At 44.7% G+C, this 22,500-nt stretch overlaps 2 protein-coding genes across 2 annotated transcripts in view; both read right to left on the reverse strand.

The window, feature by feature from the left end:
• The window catches only part of uvrag (UV radiation resistance associated gene), a 289,705-nt gene extending 282,666 nt beyond the window's left edge, over positions 1–7,039 (reverse strand). Inside the window, exon 1 of the mRNA XM_063202750.1 lies at positions 6,724–7,039. Within this exon, the coding sequence (XP_063058820.1) occupies positions 6,724–6,831 (108 nt within the window). The 5' untranslated portion in view covers positions 6,832–7,039. The remainder of the gene's footprint in view (positions 1–6,723) is intronic.
• Positions 7,040–11,536: 4,497 nt separating this feature from the next.
• Positions 11,537–22,500, reverse strand: part of dgat2 (diacylglycerol O-acyltransferase 2) — a 24,132-nt gene continuing 13,168 nt past the window's right edge. Inside the window, exons 5-8 of the mRNA XM_063202751.1 lie at positions 21,460–21,664; positions 18,757–18,931; positions 16,774–16,976; positions 11,537–13,436 (exon numbers count right to left, since the gene is read on the reverse strand). Coding sequence (XP_063058821.1) covers positions 13,282–13,436; positions 16,774–16,976; positions 18,757–18,931; positions 21,460–21,664 — 738 coding nt within the window. The 3' untranslated portion in view covers positions 11,537–13,281. The remainder of the gene's footprint in view (positions 13,437–16,773; positions 16,977–18,756; positions 18,932–21,459; positions 21,665–22,500) is intronic.

Here is a 22,500-nt window from a genome sequence, read left to right on the forward strand (position 1 = left end):
AAGAGAGGAGCTGAGCATGGAGGGGAGGGGAGGGGAGGGGAGAACGGAGAGGAGCGGAGCGAGAGGAGAAGGGAGGAGAGAAGTGGAGAATGGAGGCTGGAGGCTGGAGGCAGGCTCAAGCAAAAGACAGCCCCACTCCACTCCAACCAAGTAGCAGGGAGGTCGGGTGGGCAGAATAAAAACAGAGGCCAGGGGCATGTGCAACAAGCTGGCAGGGGAGAGCAATGGACAGCAGAGGCCAGGGGCATGAGTAACAAGCTGGCAGGGGAGAGCAATAGAGAACAGAGGCCAGGGGCATGAGTAACAAGCTGGCAGGGGAGAGCAATAGAGAACAGAGGAGAGTGGTAGCCAGGGGCATGTGTACACGATAGATGTAGTATTGATGTAGAAGTTAGAGAACTAAGAACAATGCATCACGCTGCCATCCCTTTCGAGGAAGGGACCCATGCGCCTCACACAGTCTTATAGCGCGTTCAGGCCGACTGAGAACCGTGCTGGAGCCCGTTCCCGCACCTAATCTTGAACCGGCCGTCGTGTTCACGCCACAGATATTAGCGTTCGCGAACTGGAAAGTTGGTTAAAATACTTGTTTTTTTTCTCCGCAAACCTTGACGACAACGTGGCCGTCAGCAGGTTCATCCGGGTAACACAGTCACGTGCAGAAAAAGTTCAGAGCCCGGTGTGAACACGGGAGGTTCGCAGGTAAGCACTTTAGTGCTGAACGTATTAGGTGCGGGCACACCAGCTCCGTTCTGGTCGGCCTGAAAGTCCTATTAGAGTCTCTCACATACTTCAGTTCCCACCATACTTCTCCCATCCAGGATGCTCCACAATAGAGCTCGAAAGTCCCGCCCCTTAGTTCCGCATTTCACGGGACCTAAGCTGACCATCTAACAACATGGTAGAGAGTAAATATCTTCTGATCTCAGTCATGATATGCGCTGGGCTACAAATATGCTGTTTAAGAGGCTAGATAAAGATTATTCATGCAGAAGTATCATTGTTTTGTTCCGAGGCCGTCGGCATGAAAAATGTGAAGAAACACAGCTTTCTAAAAAGTTTGGGGGTTCATACGAAAAATTAAGCAAAAATATCAGAAACAACATATATGGAGCTCGTGGCACAACTCGAAGGGGATCGAAATATCATTTTAATACCGCCATTGGATTACAAGCTATGATTTTGTTGAGGTCCCATGAAATCGGGGGAAGTGACATCACTGTCAAGCTCTATCCATGCTGGAGAGACGGAGATGATGCATGTCTATTGTATGCTGATGGGATGCAGACAATGCTGATGACACACAATGGGACAAGCAGAATGTTTCAGCAGCTGATCTTAACAACAGCTGTCTTCCTTCTGTGAGGGCCCAAGCAGACAGGGGGTGCATTCTAATATGTGACCTTGCCTCCTCCACTTGTGCTTGTCTCCTCGCCCCGCCTCCTGGCCCCTCCTCCGTGGAGAAAACGATAAAGTTTCCCAGCTGTCAGCCTAGCCACAACAACTTTTGAGGGACTGTTTTTCATTCACCATCCCAATTGCAAACGAGAAAAAGACTCTACAATTGAGCTTTTGCAAGATATTGAAATATAATGCTGCTGTCAGTGATGTCATCATGACGAGAAGCGAGTGGAGGAGGCAAGTGGAGGAGGCAAGGTCCCATATTAAGATGCACATAGGGGGTGCATTCTAATATGCGAACTCCCGTCCTCTCTTGCTGACATGCATACTTTTGGCCTCGTGATGACATCACTGACGACAGAAGTGTATTTCAATATCTCGCAAAAGCGCAATTCTAATGTCATTTTCTCATTTGCCATCATATGATGATGAAGAATAGTCCCCCAAAAGTTGTTGTGGCTAGGCTGACAGCGGGGAAAGTTTATCGTTTTGTCCACGGAGGCAGGGTGACAGCGAAACGTGACTAGGCCACAAGCACAGATTGAGGGCCGTATGTCATACGAACCAAGACGCACAGAAAGCCATAGAGAGGGTGTTTCGGCTGCGTTTACTCTTAACACATCTTGTGTTGCTCAGTTATGATTGACAAAAACCAAACAAGCAGGGGAAATGCAGCGCACATAATGTGTTGTGGAGTTCCTCTCTTCCTAAATTGACTTCTTGGCAAGTCCAGAAAGACACAAAGCAGAGGCAAAGGATAGAGGGGGCCCAGAACTGGGTCCTCCTCAGGCAGAGAGACCATTTAGATGCCTCTGTCCCAGGCCCGGTCAAAGTTGTCAGCGGTCCTGCACAAAGTAAAAGTGTTTGCAGGGGTTGGACAAAACTGTTTTGTCAGAGGACGCGCTCACCTTCTTGGAAAAAAATGAATGTCTTTGGGTGCGTGATAAAAAGGTATCAACTTTTAAAGAAGAAAAATCCGCACTCACAAACTACGTCTCATTATTCATTTATAGATTACCACCATGTCCACAAGCAAACGCGTTTCGGCTATCAAGCCTTCATCAGTGCATAGTACCGACAAAACTGGACTGAAAGGTCAAGTGGTTCTGACGGAGGGAGTTGATATCGAGGTCTGCAAGTCTGTGACGCCTGCAGACATGTTTGTGATCAAAAAGGAAACATGAATAAGGAGGATAAAAGTCAGTCAGCAATGTCTTCCGAAGGGCAGGTCTTGTGATTTCCAGGAGACAGACAGACTCAATCTTATTGCCTTGAGGCTACACACAATCATTCCCGGCATCTCTGTCTCATTTCACCCATATCATTCAGAACCTACAGTAGGCTACTTCAGTGATTTTCAAAGTGGGGGCCGGGGATAAATAAATAATTGGATAAATTGAAAATAACCCAAAAAAAAAACTACATTACCTTCAGTTAAGACTAGAGCTGCATTATCATAATCTACTGAACATTACCATTATCATTACTTCATATATACAATGAGGAACTGACTTGCAGACATACTACAGTTCCGAAAGGGCATGGCACGACCCATGTATGGGGTAGCCTGGCTCTCACGCAGACCTTTCGGGCTTCGTGCATCTTCGTTAAACTTCGAGGTAACAACCATCGTGAGAACCAGGTTATGTAAGTGGGGGTCTTGGCCAGAATCTACCGCTATATGGGGGGCCGTGTACTTAGGGCTGCACAATAAATCGAAAATAATCAAGAATCGTGATTTAATCGTGATATCGAAATCATGATTTCAATCGTGATTTAATCTTGGCAATAGTGATCTGCTTTTGAGCGTCCCTGAGTTCAGAACATACGACAGGCTGGTGTCTCTGGCCAGAGATCTGTCCACCTAAGTTTCATGCTATTGCCCCTTACATAGTTATTACAATTCAGTTTCATGTTGCTCGTCCCGTATAGAACTCATTCTTGATTATACGTCATTTTGTTATAATTTAAAAGAAAATTCTACAAAAAAATAATAATCATGATTAATAATCGTGATTAGGATTTTGACCCAAATAATCGTGATTATTATTTTTTCCTTTATCGTGCAGCCCTAGGCCGTGTCATGGTAATGTTTGGGAATCCCTGGTCTACTTTGAACTGAAAGGTGAAGTGGTTCAGACTAGGGCCCGACCGATATATCGGCCCCACCGATATATTGGGCCGAAATTTAGCATTTTTAGGATATCGGTATCGGCCATACTTTCAATAAATTTCCACCGATAAGTTTGTATAACTTTCACAACCAATTTTGCAGCCGTTTCGTTCTGAAAGCATCTTCTATTCTGCTCTCCCCACTTTGAGTCTATGAGAGTTCATTATTATAACTAAATATATGTGTATATATAATAATAATAATTTATATTTCATTACATTTTATTATGAACAATACTTCTATATATCGGTTGCACATATCGGTTATTGGCCTCCCATTTCCATAAATATCGGTATCGGCCCTGAAAAAAACATATCGGTCGGGCCCTAGTTCAGACAGAGGGAGTTGATATGGAGGTCTGCAAGTATGTGACTCCTGCAGACATGTTTCTGATGAAAAAGGAAACATGAATAAGGATAAACATCAGCAATGTGAGACAGACTCAAGCTTATTGCCTTGAGGTTACACACAATCATTCCCGGCATCTCTCTTTCATTTCACCCATATCAGAACCTACAGTAGGCTACTTCTCAAAGCCAGCCCCTTGCCCTCTCTGCTAATCCTAGTTTTACTATAAGTACATTCCGAGTAAACAAAATGCCGGGCACAGGTCCACTTGAATCATGCAATACTGAAGCTAGGAAACGGTGGTATTTCAGGGGTGGTATTTCAGGAATTGTTCCTTCAGGGGTAGTAGGGGTCAGAGGTCATACGGACTGCATTGCTCCTGCCTGGACTTTACACAGCGATTCCCAAACAGGGATGTGCACCTGCACCACAAGGGGTATGTATGTGGAACAGAGGCCAAGTAACTGAGTGTGGCGTGAAACGTTAGTAAACCTCCCTCCTGAAGCCTCATGCATCGGTAGCGCTAGGCTATTGGACTGGTCCGCTGTGCCTCCCATCAGGGCTTGACATTAACTTTTTCACCCACCGGCCACTGTGGCTAGTGGTTTTCTCGAGTCACTAGCCATTCAGGTATTGCACTAGCCACAGATTTTACATCGTTTTTTCCTTCATTATGATGGCGTACATCTAACCTAAGAAGATGAGATTCTAAAGCAAAATGAGTGTATAGCTTTCTACATGGAAGTATGTCAAGCAAATAGAAACTGAGTTACTGAGTTTTGTCTTGAACTTAAATACAAACAATTGATATACAAGGGGCAAACAACAAAATACTATGGCTACTATGGTGGCTACTATGATGCGTATGTCAAACCAAGGAATAAACTGCCAGCCAAATTGGCTAGTGACACTGAAAGTATTACTAGCCAAAGCCAAGTTTCACCAGCATTTGGCCGGTTGGCTGGTGCAAGTGTCGAGCCCTGCCTCCCATATACCCGAACCAGTGCGTTGACAAGGGGGTGGCGGACTGCGTGGGAACACCTCAGTTACATACATGAGCACACTGCAGGGAGTATGTGGGAAAAGGTAATAACAAATGCATCAGAGCATAGTGACACTGGGATAGAGGAAGAGAGAGGGAGTATGAGGTTGTGCAGTGAGTAGTGAGGTTGTACTCATGTCTGGGTAGTCATGGGTAAGCGTTAAGGGCATCAGACCTGTAGCCCCAAGGTTAATGGTTCGACTCCCGACCCGCCAGGTTGGTGGGGGTAGTAAATAACCAGTGCTCTCCTCCTTGACTGAGGTACCCTGGGCACGGTACTACCCCGGCACACTGCTCCCTTTCGGGCACCATTGGGTGCAGCCCACTTGCACGGGTGAGGCATAAATGCAATTTTGTTGTGTGCAGTGTTCACTTGTGTGCTGTGGAGTGCTGTGTCACAATGACAATAGGAGTTGGAGAAATGTATGGGCATGACGAAGAGGCTTCTGGGGTACTTAAGACAAAAAAAAGATCGGCAAACACTGAGTTACGTAAAGCACAACCTGTCTAAAGGGGCCAAGTAAGCGTCTAAGTTCAGTGTAAAAGTAAAACATGTCACCAAAAAACATATCCTCCTTGGCTGAGGTAAAACAGCCAACCCAATGCCCTGCCAAGCGCATTATGTTAATACAGCACAAGCTGAAGTATGCATACTTACTGTATAAGAGCCACTGCGCGCCAGGCAGCACAGTTCTAATGTATAGTCTACTATAAGGCTTTTATACAGGGGGTACAGACGGCTCACTGTTGGACATTCAGACAGTCATATAGCCAGCCATGGCTGAGCATTGTTCTAAGGAGACACACAGCTATTAAAACCAACTGTCAGCTCTGTCTGCTGACAACAGCAATCGAGGTGAAAAAACAGGATGGGACAAAAAGAGCCAACGTGCACTGCACAGGCCAGAGCAAGGCAGGCAGACAGACAGGACTATTTGACCAGCAACAAGAGCTAAACAAAAAAAACACACTGACTGGACAGGGCGACATACAGTAAACAATGTAATTGAGTGCTTCTATATCAATGCTAAAGGTTGAATGACAGCAATAAAGTATATGTTTTTTCCAAGTGTGTTTATATTCTGCCACTACTTTGCGTCTTGCAAATGTGGCACCAGTGGTGTAGTCTACTTTTTTATGGTGAGTATACTGTATATTGGAGCATTTTTTGAAGTGGGTATACTGTATATATTTGTGCCATTCAAAATAATGGATCAATCAATTTTAAGTGGGTATACTGAAATCCCTGAAATTTAGAAGTGGGTATACTCCGTATACCCGCGTTCTACGTAGACTACACCACTGTGTGGCACCAACCTCTGTGTTGCAACTCAGCTGTCAAAACAGAAGCTGTCAAAATAGGCTAGCAGTTTGGAAGTGATTGATTGAGTGTGTATCATTCAAGTAGCATTTCGCGCCTATGACCTGGTTATGGTAACAAGTTCCACTATTCCGTTCCCGTTTTGGTGTCTGACACATCGGGCACGGATTGCAACTGTCACTGACACTGGAAACAATAACAACAGTGATGGGACATGTTCACACAACACAACGGTGGCCTCGCAGTGGGTTCAGAGATGCGCTTTAGCAAATTAGCTTGTTAGCATTGTTAGCTTGCTAACCCAGCTTTGCTTTGCAGGCCTATTTGAGCGCACTAGCTGTTTTGACATGTGACACCACGGGACAAATGAACGGTTCATCGTTCCCATCTACTGGGTACATTTTTGTGAACAGCGCTTCAGCACAGCCTTCCCCTTACCTGTTGAGATGTAAGCTCTACGTGCAAACCGCGAGAAGATGTGCCTCCAGGGTTACTGACAGAAGCGGACGAGACACCAAGATCCCGACCACCGGCGATGGAGCTCATCCTCCTATTCGTAGTGGGACTGCTTGCTTCATTCAATAAAATTCCTCATGCCCGCCACCAAAACGCCCGTTGTGATTAACAGCCAAGACGGCGCCTCAGAACATGAACTGTAATAAGTGATGAAAAATGTATCTGTGGTCAAAACAATGACTTAATCGCAGCGGTTTGTAGGACATCATAAACAAAATGATACTTGCTTAGGAGGCCATTATCCGTTTCATTTGCGCACGCCCATTCGCAACACTCATTGGCTCATAGACACATCAATAGACGAATAGGCGTTCGAACCAGTTTCTTTGTGCAACGCCATTGGTGAAATGTCCACTTGTCACTTGGACAGAGCCCCGCCCACAACAGGAACTCCTGTATGTGTTCCTTGAAGAATGAGGAAGTCAGCAGTTCAATGTAATGGTAACGTGACCATGGACCGCGTGATCCAAAACTCTGATTGGATCTGCCATTTATTTTTGCGTAAAGGTTGTGGCTCTTGTAATGCGTTATCTCTTTTGTAGTCTATTGAAGATAACTTCTTGACTTTCTGCATGTAGGCCTTGCACAAGTGGTCTTCCTACCAGATGATGGAAACAGTGACGGAGCTGCGGACAAGGCAAACTCTGTTCCCTGGGAGACGACATTATGGTTTAATCTCTTGCATATGGGCACTTCAAGATAGGACCCATGTATTAGGCTGTGTCATTAGAGCTAGGCTATGACTTTTTAGTAGTCTACCAAATGGGTGATTAGGATACAGCTATTGCGCGTCAAGAAGTGTTCGTCATAGGTGCATGTGCTTTGTGCAAAAAGTTAATTTAGAGCCTGATGATGACCAGGGGTGTCGTCAGGGGGGGTAAAGTGTGACTGTCACCAGGGCGCCCTGTAGGTCTATAGCAGGGGTCAGGGCCGTGTTAATGCACAGGCTAGATAGGGCTGCAGCCTAGGGGCCCCCACTTGCCAGGGGCCCCCACAGGCTAGATAGGGCTGCAGCCTAGGGGCCCACGACTGTCAGGGGGCCCCCAATTGGCCAAAAGTGAAAAATTCCAGTCGTGTATGGATGCAATATTGAAAAATTCACGTGTCGTATGGAGTACAGTTAGTAGACGAAATATCCTTAATTCCTAAATCCTGAGACTGTCTATGTAAGTCTGTCACAAAATTTGCCTTCCGGGGGACCCATAGCAACATTTAGCCTAGGGGCTCCAAGGGGTGGGGAACCTTTTTCATTCGAAGGGCCACTTCAAATTCATCCGAGGGCCGTAAAAGTCCTCCGAGGGCCGTACTATGAACACAAACCAGATTTTCCCCTTTACTTTATGCCTATATTGAAGGCAGCCACCTTTCAAACAAACACCACCTTCTCTAGGTTCCCTGAATATAACTTAATTGTATTGCAAATGCATTTTCTAAGAATCCTTTACTTGGAAGGCGAAAAGTGGATCGCACTCGGGTTCTTTTCTTCTTTTTTCTTTTTTCTTATCTACATAGCAGCAGAAGTGTAGACAAACGTTTCGGCTGTTGCCTTCGTCAAGAAAAGAAGAACCCGAGTGCGATCCACTTTTTCACCTTCCAAGTTATTCAACTGGAGACGCATCACACGGAAGAGCGCAGTGTATCTGAACTACTAAGAATCCTTTACAAAATTATATTTCATGTGAATAACATTAAAATAATATCGGGGGCCGGATAAAACGGCCTCAAGGGCTGCAAACGGCCCTCGAGACATAGGTTCCCCACCCCTGGCCTATAGGGTATAGGGGGCCTATGTAACTGAGGCTAACTAACACAGAGTTGGCGTGGAACGTTGGTAAAACCTCCCTCCGATAGCTTCATACAGTCTCGTGCCGTTGGGCCGAGAGACTAGTCTCTTGGCCCAGCGGTATCGTACTGTGTCTCCCATTGCCGGACCGTTGTAGTTGACGAGATTGCACCTTCGATGCCCGAGGGGGGTGAACAGGTGCAAGATGACCTCCGTCACACCTACACAGTCCAATTAATGAAAATATATGGCCGGGGGGGTCCATTGGCACTGATTGTGCATAGGGCCCAAAATTCGCTGCTACACCCCTGCTGATGACCCTCATCATTATCCCTGCATCTGGATAAAGTGTTATAATGGCATACATGCATCGTGTGTGGTGTGTGTGTGTCTGTCTGTCTGTCTGTCTGTCTGTAAAAACCTGTTGCAAAGGGAAGTGAATGAGTGAAGATGCCCCATCAGGAATCAACCCCTTCTGCTCTGGGAGGCAACCACCGCCATTCCGACGTACTGCCATTCCGACCGACACACCTCCACACTTAATCATACCACCATTCCGACACCACTTTACTCTTGTGGGGAGCTGTCCACGCGCAAGCCCACACCTAAACGGTGAGCTGTCCATGTGCGTGGTGCTGAAATATGCAGTTGCTCCGAGTGACACAAGCTTACACCTTCAACGGTGTGTCCGAAGCTGTCCATGTGCATGGTGCTGAAATCTGCGTTTGCTCCAAGTGACGCACAGAGATGGAAAAAAACATATTGCCATTCAGACAATTGAACGTCAATGCCAGAATGGCGATATGTCTGAATGGCGATATGTAAGCTTCTGCTCCGGGGTAGGCTTATACCGTAACGGGGGCTCACCGAAGAGCCAGGTGTGACAGAGGTGGTCCCGCACAGTTCGTCTCCCTCGGGGCCGCAAACCTGCCACCTGGTCAACTACATCGGTTCGGGAATGGCAGGCACAGTAGGCCTACAAGATGGCTGAGCTATAGCAACCCTATAGTCCGATAGCCCAATGCTAGGAGGGAGGTTTACTAACGCTCCACACCACACACTGCTAGCTGCATGCCTCTGTTACACAGGCTTGTTGGAGTGACATTCAGAACAAACTCCCAATAGTTAGACCAGTTACCATAGGTCTGGACAAGTATACCTATGTGTACCTCTCCTACGAGTCAACTGATTTTGCTGAGTTTCTGAGTTTGATTTTTGGTAACACTATATTTTAAGGGGTCCCTGTTATAGTGTAGGCCAGGGGTGGGCAATTATTTTGGACCGAGGGCCACATTGGACTTAGAATATTGATCGTTTATTACTATAGTAAGAAATGTAGTTCTAGGGGGCACTGTGGCACAGCGCGCTAAGCCCCCCACACTTGGGCTTGCATGCCCACGGGGACCCCGGTTCGAGTCCGGGCGGGGTCATTTCCCTACCCTACCCCATCTCTCTCCACATTCACTTCCTGTCCTATCCGAAATAAAGGCCCAAAAAGCCCATAAAAATATATATTTTTTTAAATTTTAAAAAAGAAAGAAATGTAGTTCAGTGTACTGTCATGTACACTAGCATTACTTAACATTGGCTATTTCAATCTTTGATATTGTAGGCCTAATATTTAGATGTGAGTGACCTTGATTAATCTCACACCTGAAAGACCCCTAGAAGTTTGAAGAATGTTAGGTGACAGTATTACTTTTGTTTTTTGAGTGGTCTTGGGAAGGCTCTGCGGGCCAGATGAAATGGCTCTCCAGATAAAATGGCCTGAGTTTGCCCACCTCTGATGTAGACCTATACCTCATTGGATAACTGGTGTAACCAGGGCTGATAGTATTCAGGCTCCATGCCTGATTTCAGGCTTGACAGAGTTTGCAAAAATAAAAACATTGATAATAATTAGCCATTAGGTTAATCTTATCTCAGAAAGTGTTACGGGTTCAGGGTTTTCTTCTACTATCAGGCTTGAATAATGGTCATACACAGGCTATTAAATGTTTGAATAATGTGTCAAAATAGGCATACGTTAAGTCACTATGCACTATCTTGTCGTCGTCGCTAGAGCAGGGAAAAAAGTTCAGGCTCAGGATTTTTTTTTCACTATCACCCCTGTAACAACTATGTATTATCATGTACGGGTGTAGAGCCCAATTCTGGGCCCTTTTGACCTTGCTCCAGTCTTGGGAGTCGAACCAGCAACCTTTGGGCTACAAGTCTGATGCCCTAACTGCTTACCCACAAATGCCCTAGTAGGTCAAGATGCTTTTCATTTAAAAATGTAAACAAACCCATGTGCCCATGAGAATGGGTAGGATCTCAGTGAGGGCTGAACAAAACCAGTGGCACTCCATCAGGTACCAACAAGTCATGGGTAGCGTGAGCAATACAACTGAAAGTTAAAATTGGCCAGAAGTCTCCTTGCACTGTGTAGGATGGTGGTCAGAGTAGGTATTGCTATGCTACTATGCTGCTCATTGAACCTGTGCTGCCTATTGCGAAATGTTATCTTTCCATGAATATTTGTAATATGTAAATGTAAATTGTAATATAGGCCTATTAGTAATAAACTAATATTCATGAACATGACCAAAGTATGGCACATTTTGCATGCATTTTGCAAAATGCTATTTTTCTGTCATAATGAATAGAATTTGATGGTAGTAGTAAGTTTTTGTGGAAAAGGTAACATTTCTGAATGGGCAGCATGCATTCTGGAAATAAATTCATAAATATTACAGTGCACCTTTAAAGCGTTAGCTCACTAACACACTCAACATTCAACACCATGACACATCGACACCTGAGCTGCATGGCTTCAAACTAATGATATGTCAAGTCCTCACTTTTACTTTTGCATTGCAGCTCCATTGGAAGACTTCAACAGGTTGCTTTATTTACCCAGTTTTGCTGAATAGACAGGACGGAAATAATGGAAAATGCTACTATGGAAAATTACGTATTTACAAAAAGGTTTAATTGACACATCATACAGTATATGTGTGGCATTTGGCACATTACTTGATTATTGTTGTTTTTTTTTATTGCACATTAGGCCTACATATTCTGCAGATATGTATGCCATTGTCATTCGTCTTAGCAGGTAGTACTTCAGCAGAAGAAGAAAAAAAACAATTCAGACAATCAACAATCAAATCCACATTCATTCATTCCTCTCCACATGCATTCACATCCACACACAATCAATTCCACATACAGTACATTCATCTCCACGCACATTCACCATGTATTGCAGCTGTCATTTGGACTTAGGCCCATAGCACGCTTTAATGATGTGGAATTTTTAATGTTCAAACAATTAAAACACTTCCACACTCTTCTGACATGAAAACACTCAGACAAGAGATTTTATCCGCTGACAGCATTGCGACCAGAAGACCAAATAACTTTTTACTGTGAAAGAGACCACATGAGTTTCCCCCTAAAGAGGCAACAACACCATGCACTGCTCCTCGAAACCTCTGCCAGTCTTTAGACACTCTCCAAACCTTCAGGTCTTGTTAAAATAAAGGTAAAATGGGGTATAAAAAAACACTGGATGGATGTAGGGTTGCCAACTGTCTGTGAACAAAATACGGAACACTTCATTGTTGCAGGGGTCTGGGTGTCCTCCTCCCCCATAAAAAAATGTATTTCTTAGATGCAATTTCCTGCCTTTTAACCAAATTGTGTCCCGTTTCAGCTCAACATGGACTCTGTATGTCAAGGGACGGTTGGCAACCCTAGATGTATGTGATTAATTGTGAATCACATCAGTGTTATAGGAAGGGCTACTGCATGCTTCATCAAAAGGTAGAAAAAAAGGCACTACACATTCATTGTTCAAATAATACTTTCTGGCTTAGACAGATTGTATCTTCTCATTGTATTTATAATTATTAACAATTGCATTCAACAATATAAAATATATTAATTTCATATATTAATGTCAAATGACATTTAAAATAATAACTCTTTGGCAACAAAATAACGCTCAAGTGGCTGTAAGGCAACGCGCTGCATTGCTTGTGCAATTAAAAAAAACATAAGCTACTTGATGTACATTAACAAATGAAAAACAGAGGACTTCTCAAGAAATGTCCTTTTTTTTGCTTGAAAAGCATCGCTACATGTTCTTTTTTCCAATTAGACACTATTGCCACCTAGTGGCAAGGGGTTGAAATGGCACTTGGGTATCAAACTCATTTGCACCTGCAGAGTGTTGTTTTTGCACCATTAGGTAAAGTGGTGGGAAATTAGGCCCATCACCGCTGATATTTAATTATCTGAATTTCAGGCTGAAGGACATATTTAACAGCACTTTCCAGTTCAGTGTTTAACAAGCTGATCATCAAACACCGCACTGCACTTGGGACATGTCCCCTGGATACATGCTTCTCCTGGCATTTCCTCCTTGACCGAGTCTGATTTCTTAGCACAACACTTCCCACTCTGGCACTTAGACACGATCTGACAACACGTCACACTTTGGCAATCAGACACGATCTGACAACACTTCCCACTTTGGCATTCAGACACGATCTGACTTTGGCTCTTGACATTAGGACACTTGGGTGACAAGGCACAACTCGTGAAGCGGTGCGAAGGGAGGGAACGGAAGGAAGGCTTGATGGCAGATGAGACAAAGTTCAGCAGGTCAGTAGATGGCAGGTCAAAGTTCATAGTTCAAAGTTCAGAGGTCACTGGACGAGGAGAGTGTCACACTCCTTCAGGCCGTGGCGGATCTTGTGCTTGTCGAAGAGCGTGACGAGAGACCTGATGTACATGGCGTGGTACATGTCCACTACCTCAGGGCTTGGGTTCTCCGTCTTTGGCACGGTGATTGGCTCCCCCACTGAGGAAGAAGAACACACATGCAGAATTCACATTAGCGTTAGCGTTAGCATTATCATTCATCTCCCTCGGGATTAATAGATGATAATCTAGTTTGCTGCCAACAGTATGGCAAGGTAAAGAATAAGATGGCAATTATTCTAAAGATTGTGGCCAACAGCAACAATGATCTAACTGGAGATCGGCTCCCCCACTGAGGAAAGACACATGCAGAATTCACAAAAGCATTAACAGTGTGGCAATGCAAACAATAGGATGGCAATTATTCTAAAGTTAATTCAACAACAATGGTCTAACTTCTGATCAAGCCATGGACACACAGTATGCATCACATTTCATATGTGCTGTGTGTAACAGATCGTATAAGGCAGGAGTGGGGAACCGTTTTCATTCGAGGGCCGCTTACATTTTTTGTACATTTTAGGCCTATATATAAAGGTAACCACCTTCACAACTGACCCCATCTTCACTAGGCCCCACCTTCACTAGGTGTGTGCTGTGGAGTGCTGTGTCACAATGACAATGGGAGTTCGAGTTGCCCAGTTGGGCTTTCACTTCACTTTCACTCTGATGTTAAAGTGATACTGTCCCATTTTTGGAATTAAGGTCATATTACACATCCCCTTAAGTTAAATAATAGGGTTTTACCGTTCTCCTATACTTTCACCCGAGTTGAGTATGGCAGTGCAAATTTTGTCTCCAACCTAGCAACCCAGCTGGTCTCATAGGACTCAATGTTAACTGATAGCATGGAGATAAAATTTGCACTGCTATACCCATAGAATGGTTGAAAGTACAGGAGAATGGTAAAGCCCAAATATTTAACTCCAGGGGAGGTGTAAAATAAGCTCATTTCCAAAAATGGGACAGTGTCACTTTAAGTCCACCTCCCTAACCATGATGCCACAGCAGTGGCCTAACAGCTGAGTTGACAGATTAATATTTCAACAGATTTCTTTGATATTTTTTTCTCACAGACAGACTTGCTTGAAACCCACATCCACCCCTCTGTTGCAACATGTGTTGCCAATGTGCTGCTGGCCAGAGGTGGACTTTCCATCAGGCAAACCTAGGCAATTGCCCTAGGGCCCCAACCAAATATCTATCCTCGAGAGGGGCCCTAACTGTCACAAGTTGCAGTAAACACAGAAGAAAGTAGGCTATGTCACGTATGCAAAGTAATCGAAGATACTATATACGGTATATGACTCAAAACACTTAAATAGCACCAAAAACTGAATTTTATGTCTAGGCTCCTGTATAACCAGTGGTCGAGTTGTAAAATCAAACCAGGAGGGATGGCCACAGATGGATTGTGATTATTAGCGGTTCGGGGGTTTCACCCCCGAGGAAAATGTGAAAATACAGTTGTTAAACGTACAATTTTAATGCAATATGTGAATGTATAGCCTATAAATGAATATAGAGCAATGGTTTTAGAGGGGGATGATTTTTGACCATTTCCATTGAGGGGTGATGACTTATGACCATTTTCACTGTAGTGGGGATGGCATCCCCCCTCATCTCCCCACAACTCGAGCCCTGTATATAATGACATTTTAGGGCCCCATGTTGATATTTCGCCTGGGGCCTCAAAAAGACTAGATCCGCCCCTGGTGGTGCTGGGAGCCAATCAGGTTCTGGCATAACTTTGCACGGTCTGCCATGACCTTTAACCTCTAGCCACTCGCTGGCCGTCAGATTAGCGGTTTGTACTGTATGCTTTGTTTGTTTGTATCCAGATTACTTGCTGTTTCCAGTATTTTGCTGTTCGCCAGCCAATTATTCCATGCTATCCCAAACGTCATGAGGTCACAAGTGTGTACTCATCGTTGACACTGACTAGAAGGGACGCCATGGGTTCTATTCTACACTGTGCTAAGAATTGTCTAAGATACATCTTACTGTTGCTGCCCCCACCCTTTGGAACAGTCTACCTCTCTATATCCGCCAAGCCCCCACACTGGCAACGTTCAAAAAGCACCTCAAATCACATGTAGTCACTGAGGCCTATGGTCCTTAACCACCCTGCACCCCAACTCTACCTCTACCCCTTCCTCACTTCTCCCCTCTATCCCCCTTTTGTAAAGTGACCTTGAATTACTTGAAAGGTGCTCTATGAATCTAAGTTATTATTATTATTATTATTATTATTATTATTATTATTATTATTATTATTATTATTATTATTATTATTATTATTATCAAGCCTGTGCATTTTCTGGATCCATGTGATGTCAGGTGAACACCCCTTTGGTTATAGGAGACCTTTGGAGACTTTAGGTTGAGACTAAGTGGAGTTCCCTTGGCCCTGTAGATGGCGATAGCACACATCTTATGCAAGCCGCCACCAAGTGCCACGGAAAGAGAAGACGAAGAAGAAGAAGAAGAAGAAGAAGAAGAAGAAGAAGAAGAAGAAGAAGAAGAAGAAGACGAAGAAGAAGAAAGGGACAACTCCCACTTCGGAGACCGAACTTGATGGTGATGGTTGTAATCAGGGCTCTAAATTAACTTTTTACATCACCAGCCCAAAATGGCTAGTAGATGTTAATCTTACTAGCCAAACACACTCACTGATGGGTCAAAGTGGCTAGTAAGTTGGTATTTTCTACCAGCCAAATTGAAATTTTACCAGCATTTGGCCAGTTTGGCTGGTGTTAATTTAGTGCCGTGGTTGTAATGCAGTGTAGGCAACTCACCGACGGTGGTGATGGGTGTAATACAGTGTACTACAGGGTGTAATGCAGTAAGTGTAATGCAGTAGTGTGTAATAATGAAGGGTTTATTTGCAAAACGGTGTATCTCCATTTTGTATAATGTTGGGAAATTGACATTTTTGTATTGGGCATAACGCAAAATGCATTGTGTATAGGTTTAAAAAGTATGTACTCAAAAAATGGAGATACACCGTTTTGAAAATAAACCCTATTGTAATGCAGTAAGTGTAATGCATTGCACTGTACTGTACTCACCCACGGTGGTGATGGTTGTAATGCAGTATACTGCAGTGTAATGCAGTGTATAATTGTAATGTAATGCAGTGTACTGTACTGACCCACGGTGGTGAAAGGGTGTAATGCAGTATACTGCAGTGTAATGCAGTGTATAACTGTAATGTAATGCAGGGTACTGTACTGACCCACGGTGGTGAAAGGGTGTAATGCATCTGGTAAGTGTACTGCAGTGTACTACTCACCCACGGTGGTGATGGTTGTAATGCAGTATACTGCAGTGTAATGCAGTGTATAATTGTAATGTAATGCAGTGTACTGTACTGACCCACGGTGGTGAAAGGGTGTAATGCATCTGGTAAGTGTACTGCACTGCACTGTACTCACCCACGGTGGTGATGGGCTTGCAGAAGGGCATGAGTCCCCAGGACTCGGAGGAGAAGAGGCCGCAGCCGTGGAAGACGCAGGGGGCGAAGCCGATCAGCTTCTGCATCTTGCGCTGGGCGAACCTCCACCACGAGCCCTCCTCGAACAGCAGCTGCTGGTAAACCTCATTCTCCCCGAACGAGTACACGGGCACCAGGTCAGCCCTGCAGAGGAGAGGAGAGGAGAGGAGAGGAGAGGAGAGGAGAGGAGAGGAGAGGAGAGGAGAGGAGAGGAGAAACAAGACACATGAACATCATAATCATCATATAATAAACATCTAACTCTTTGGGTGGAGTAGCCTACATAGGATGGCATCGCCAGGCTAGTATTTTACCACTCTACGTATAAGGAAACAATTGTGTAAACATTCTATAATTGTTAAACCGTAACCTTGTCAAATACAGTATAAAAATATGCTGTATGCCTATGGCTATTATTCATTGATTGCATGTGCACAACTTGTCATGTTAGGGGACTATTTCACCTATGCTGTACAGTTGATTGTGTGATGTGGCTTGGCTCTATGTATGCTATATTCACATGTTAAGTGTACGAGTTGACTCAATTTTGACAACATATGTAAGTGTTTGAAGTCCAATTCAGTCTAAATGCAAGCAGTGTTCTTGGACTTCAAACAATCATGGCTGCTGTTGTTGTGAATCAGGAAGAAGGTTAAACTCCACTGGCCCTAAGCAGAGTCTCAGTACAGTGCGGTGTGCTCATTGATTGTTGTTCCTGCAGGGTGCACGTGCCGCATATTAGGGCTTAGGTAGCATAAGTCCCATATCCCCTTTAAACCTCTACACACACCATAGGAGAGAGAATACAGGGCAGTCTGATATCCCCTTTAAACCTCTACAGTACTCACACCATAGGAGAGAGAATACAGGGCAGTCTGATATCCCCTTTAAACCGCTACAGTAGCCTACTCACACCATAGGAGAGAGAATACAGGGCAGTCTGATAACCCCTTTAAACCGCTACTCACACCATAGGAAAGGGCACACAGGCCAGGAAGCAAAGCTGACCAGGTGATATGACATGACCTGACCTGCCCTACATTACAATACATTACACTTGGCAGGCGGTTTTATCCAAAGAAACTTACAGTGCTGCCCCGCAAAGAATAAGTGCAGTAAATACGCCAACATTGAAACTGAGAAAAATGCCTTCAAAGCCTTGGTATTAGGATGGATATTGTAGTTACAGCAAAATTGTAGCAATATATCTCTAAATATGGCAATATATCTCCAATATGGGACATCTGGACCATAAGGCTTTGTCACAAGATCAAGGAGGTTTAATGAAGACCATTCGGAGTGTCACATGATTGTTGGGTTGGCACAAGTCGTTTTGTAGTTTTGAAGCTTTAAATCAGATTTGATTGGCTGGCAGACACACCAGCACCTTTCTGCTGTGGTTATCGCCTGCCTACCTTTAACGAGTCACTAGCAATCCAGCTATTCTACTAGCCACAAATTTGAAATCTTTTTTTTTCTTTTTCATGAAGCTGTACTTCTAACTTCAGAAGATGAGGTGCTACAGCAATAAGATGTGCATAGCTTTCTACATAGAAATAAATAATAGAAACTGAGAAACTGAGCTTGAACTTAAATACATAGGCTACATTTGATACACAAGGGGCAAAGTGCCGAATATATGCTATTCTGATCAATCATACCATAATAAGCAACCTGCCAAATTGGCTTGTGACACTGAATTTGTTACCAGCCACAGCCCAGTTCTACCAGCATTTGGCCAGTTGGCAGGTGCCAGTGTCAAACCCTGCTGCCTACGGTGTTCTGATGCTTTTTCTAGTTCCTAGGCCTACAACAAAAGCAATAGAAGTGATTCATGTTACCACAGCTTGTGGTATAAAAACACCAAAGCACACACTTTAGAGTACAACTACATCTACTCCTGATAGTGGTCTGTCTTACTTACCCTTGCTGAAGTGCCAGTTTGACGAAGCCTTTGCGGTTTTTGAGGGTGACAGAGTTGACTCCTGGTGCGCACTCCAGGGATTCTGCCGCCCCGCCGACCACAATGACCACCGCGTTACCGCTGCCGTTGCGAGACAGCAAGTGCTCGATGGAGTTACGGTTCACTGGACAGATACCTAATTGGAGAAACACAGCAGAGCATAGGAACAGATGAAGGAGGTTATCAATTTTGAGAACTAAATAATGCAAGGTTGTTTTGTTGTTGTCATTTCTCTTTTGTGTCAATATTGTATTGAATGTATGCAACATATACCACCATAGTTGTGTTTTGCAAAGTTTCATTGCAAGGAAATAAAATAAAACATTGATCGCAGAGAAGCAAAGAATGCACACAAGAATGTCATTAGAGGAAAAGAAAACATTCAAAAGGCTATGCAACTGTACAAAAAAAAAAAAAACAGGCTACTCTAAATATTGCCAGGATTTAAATAAAAAAAGTCCTTGCCAACTCAAATTAAGAACAGAGGCCAAAAGAAAAACACACAAGACAAATAATGAAAAAAGAGAGAGACACACCCCCCTTCCATCAATTGTGTAAACAGCCCAGACAAGGTTTCGACATCCGTCATTCCAGTTTACTGACATCAGTTTGGCTATCTGCACGGCACGGCACGGCACGCAGCCTTCTATATCTATCCGGCCCCATCTGGACCTGGGACCAAAGCTCAGAGGTCCTTTATGGAGATCGCTTTGCTTGCCGCTCGATACAAACATCTTTATTAGCAGTGGAGGCTGCACCCTAGGGGCCCCAACCTGTGCCCCACACAGGCTGGATATGGCTGCAGCCCTAGGGCCCAACCTGCCAGGAGGGCCCCACATGCTATATGGCTGCAGACTAGGGGGCCCCACAGGCTAGATATGGCTGCAGCCCTAGGGCCCAACCTGCCAGGGGGCCCCACAGGCTAGATATGGCTGCAGCATAGGGGCCCTCCCCCCAGGCTAGATATGGCTGCAGCCTAGGGGCCCCAACAGGCTAGATATGGCTGCAGTCCTAGGGACCCCCCCAGGCTAGATATGGCTGCAGCCTAGGGGCCCCCACCACAGGCTAGATATGGCTGCAGCCAAGGGCCCCCACAGGTTAGATATGGCTGCAGCCTAGGGCCCCCACTAGATATGGCTGCAGCCTAGGGCCCCCCAGGTTAGATATGGCTGCAGCCTAGGAGTCCCAGCCTGCCAGGGGGTCCACTGATCGCTCAAAAGTGAAAAATTGCTGAATTTTGATAGGATGTCATATTGAAAAATTCATCTGTTATGTTAAGTAAGGTTGGTAGACATGTTATCCTTAATTTCTAGCTCATAATTATGACACTGTCTATGTAGCCTACATTTCCCACAAAACTGGCTTTCCGAGGGGGCCCAACGGCAACCGGTAGCCAAGGGGCCCCAGGCCATCTTAATTCGGCCCTGGGTACAGGAGAGCACAGGTGCTTGTGTTTGTCCGGCAAACGAAATCACCGGCGTCTCTATCTAGACCGATAACCCCTTGATGGTGTATCATTTACAGTCGAGTCTGAATGAGGGTTTGTTTTTTTTGCCCCACACAATAAAAGCTGTCTATCCAGCCGACATTGTTTGATCCCCGAAATGATTATTATTGATTGATTATTATTGATCAAAATATATGTTTCAATCCATTGCCAGTGCCTGTGTATACAGTAGGTTACATTGGTTGTGTGTTTTACATTTTACGTGTACAGTGAAAATAACAAAAGATCTGATATGAGGAATGCATGACAGCTGTAAATTCACCTCTGTCCTGTTTATGCACTGCCTCTTGGCACAAATACAAAAAAAATGAAATTAAAAACCCGCAAATAACATATAGTAAGAAAGCAGAATGGGAGATTCGGCCCTACCGTGGACTAACGGCAGGGCACCAGCGTACTACGACGGTCGATTCTGACCCGGGTCATTTGCCAGTCCTTGGGTTTGCTTATCATCTCCACCAAACGTGACTGTTCCATTTCATCATGGACCTAAACTTTCCACTGCCGTCTATTTTTGTTGTGTCCCTGTTTTGTACTTATTGAGTCTCTGTATGTCTTTGAGTGTTTGTATGTTATTTGTTTATGGCCTCGGCCTATCTGTAAAGCGTCTTTGGGTGCCTTGAAAAGCGCTATATAAAATAAATGTATTATTATTATTATTATTATTATTCCCCGTCTCTCTCTCCCCCGATTCATTTCCTACGCCGGTGACCTGGGTTCAATTCCGGCCTTGAGCATTTGCCAATCCTTCCCTGTGTCTCTCTCCACTCTCCACACTCATTTCCTGTCCCCCTGTCACTACCCTGTCTCAAAATAAAGCACACACCCCCCCATTGGTGTCGTCTACTTTTTTATGGTGGTTATACTGTATATTTGAACACTTTATGAAGTGGGTGTACTGTTTATATTTGTGCTATTCAAAACAATGGATCAATCAATTTTAAGTGGGTATACTGAAATCCCTGAAATTTAGAAGTGGGTATACTCCGTATACCCGCGTTCTACATAGACTACACCACTGATTTCTCCGTGTTGTGTGAGGTAAACGTATTTTCCCCCTTCGAATTTTGTTAACAATTACTTTTGAAAGAAAGAAATATATCTCTATATACGGCTCTGCCCCCACCCCCCCAAGAAAAAAGGAATGAGCACTTCACCTCCAGACATGAGGTAGTCCCGAAGCACCGGCATCCTGAAGTTGCCCGCCAGGGTGGCCAGGGAGGGCCTGATTCCCGGGAACTTGGAGGAGAACCCCGTGGCCTCCGTGCCGAAGTTGCAGAAGGCCCCGAAGCACAGGATCCCGTGGGGGTGGTAGCCGAAGATGTAGTTACGGCTCGGCAGCAGGTCATGGGTCTTAATCAGCTGTAGGAGACAGAGACACACAGAGCAGAGACACATACAGATCAGATCAGAGCAGAGCAGAGTGGCAGACAGCAGAGAGTCAGTCAGAGCAGAGGAGAGCAGACAGACAAACACACACACAGACAGATCAGAGGAGAGCAGAGTGGCAGACAGCAGAGAGTCAATCAGAGCAGAGAGACAGACAGAGCAGAGGAGAGCAGAGAGACAGACAGATCAGCAATGTAGTTACGACTGGGGAGCAGGTCATAATCAGCTGTGGGAGACAGAGACACAGAGATATTACATTACATTGCACTGCACTTAGCTGACGCTTTCATTTATTCAAAGCGACTTACAGTTATTATTTCTCAGGGTATTGGTTACAGTCCCTGGAGCAATGTGGGGTTAGGTGCCTTGCTCAAGGACACTTCAGCCAAGGATGGAGATATATAGGAGAGGTCAGGGGGGATTTGAACCTGCAACCCCTAGATTGAAAGACCAACACTCTAACCACTAGGCTGCCCCTTACACAGACAGATCAGAGGAGAGCAGAGCAGAGGAGAGCAGGCAGACAGACAGACAGACACACAGACAGGCAGATCAGAGGAGAGCAGAGAGACAGACAGATCAGAGGAGAGCAGAGAGACCGACAGATCAGGGATGTGGTTACAACTGGAGCACAGGTACATATCTACTGTATACAGTATCACACTAGAAATATCTTCAGTAATGTACTACAACTTGTTCATTGCCATTCTGTTATCAGCATCGTCGTAACAAGAGCCATGTGAGTTTAAAACACACCAGCGCTGTATTGAAAGGGCTAAACAGAAGCAGCTTTAATCTCATTAGTCCGC

The sequence above is a fragment of the Engraulis encrasicolus genome, chromosome 7, assembly GCF_034702125.1.
Source record: "Engraulis encrasicolus isolate BLACKSEA-1 chromosome 7, IST_EnEncr_1.0, whole genome shotgun sequence".
NCBI classification, from domain to species: domain Eukaryota; kingdom Metazoa; phylum Chordata; class Actinopteri; order Clupeiformes; family Engraulidae; genus Engraulis; species Engraulis encrasicolus.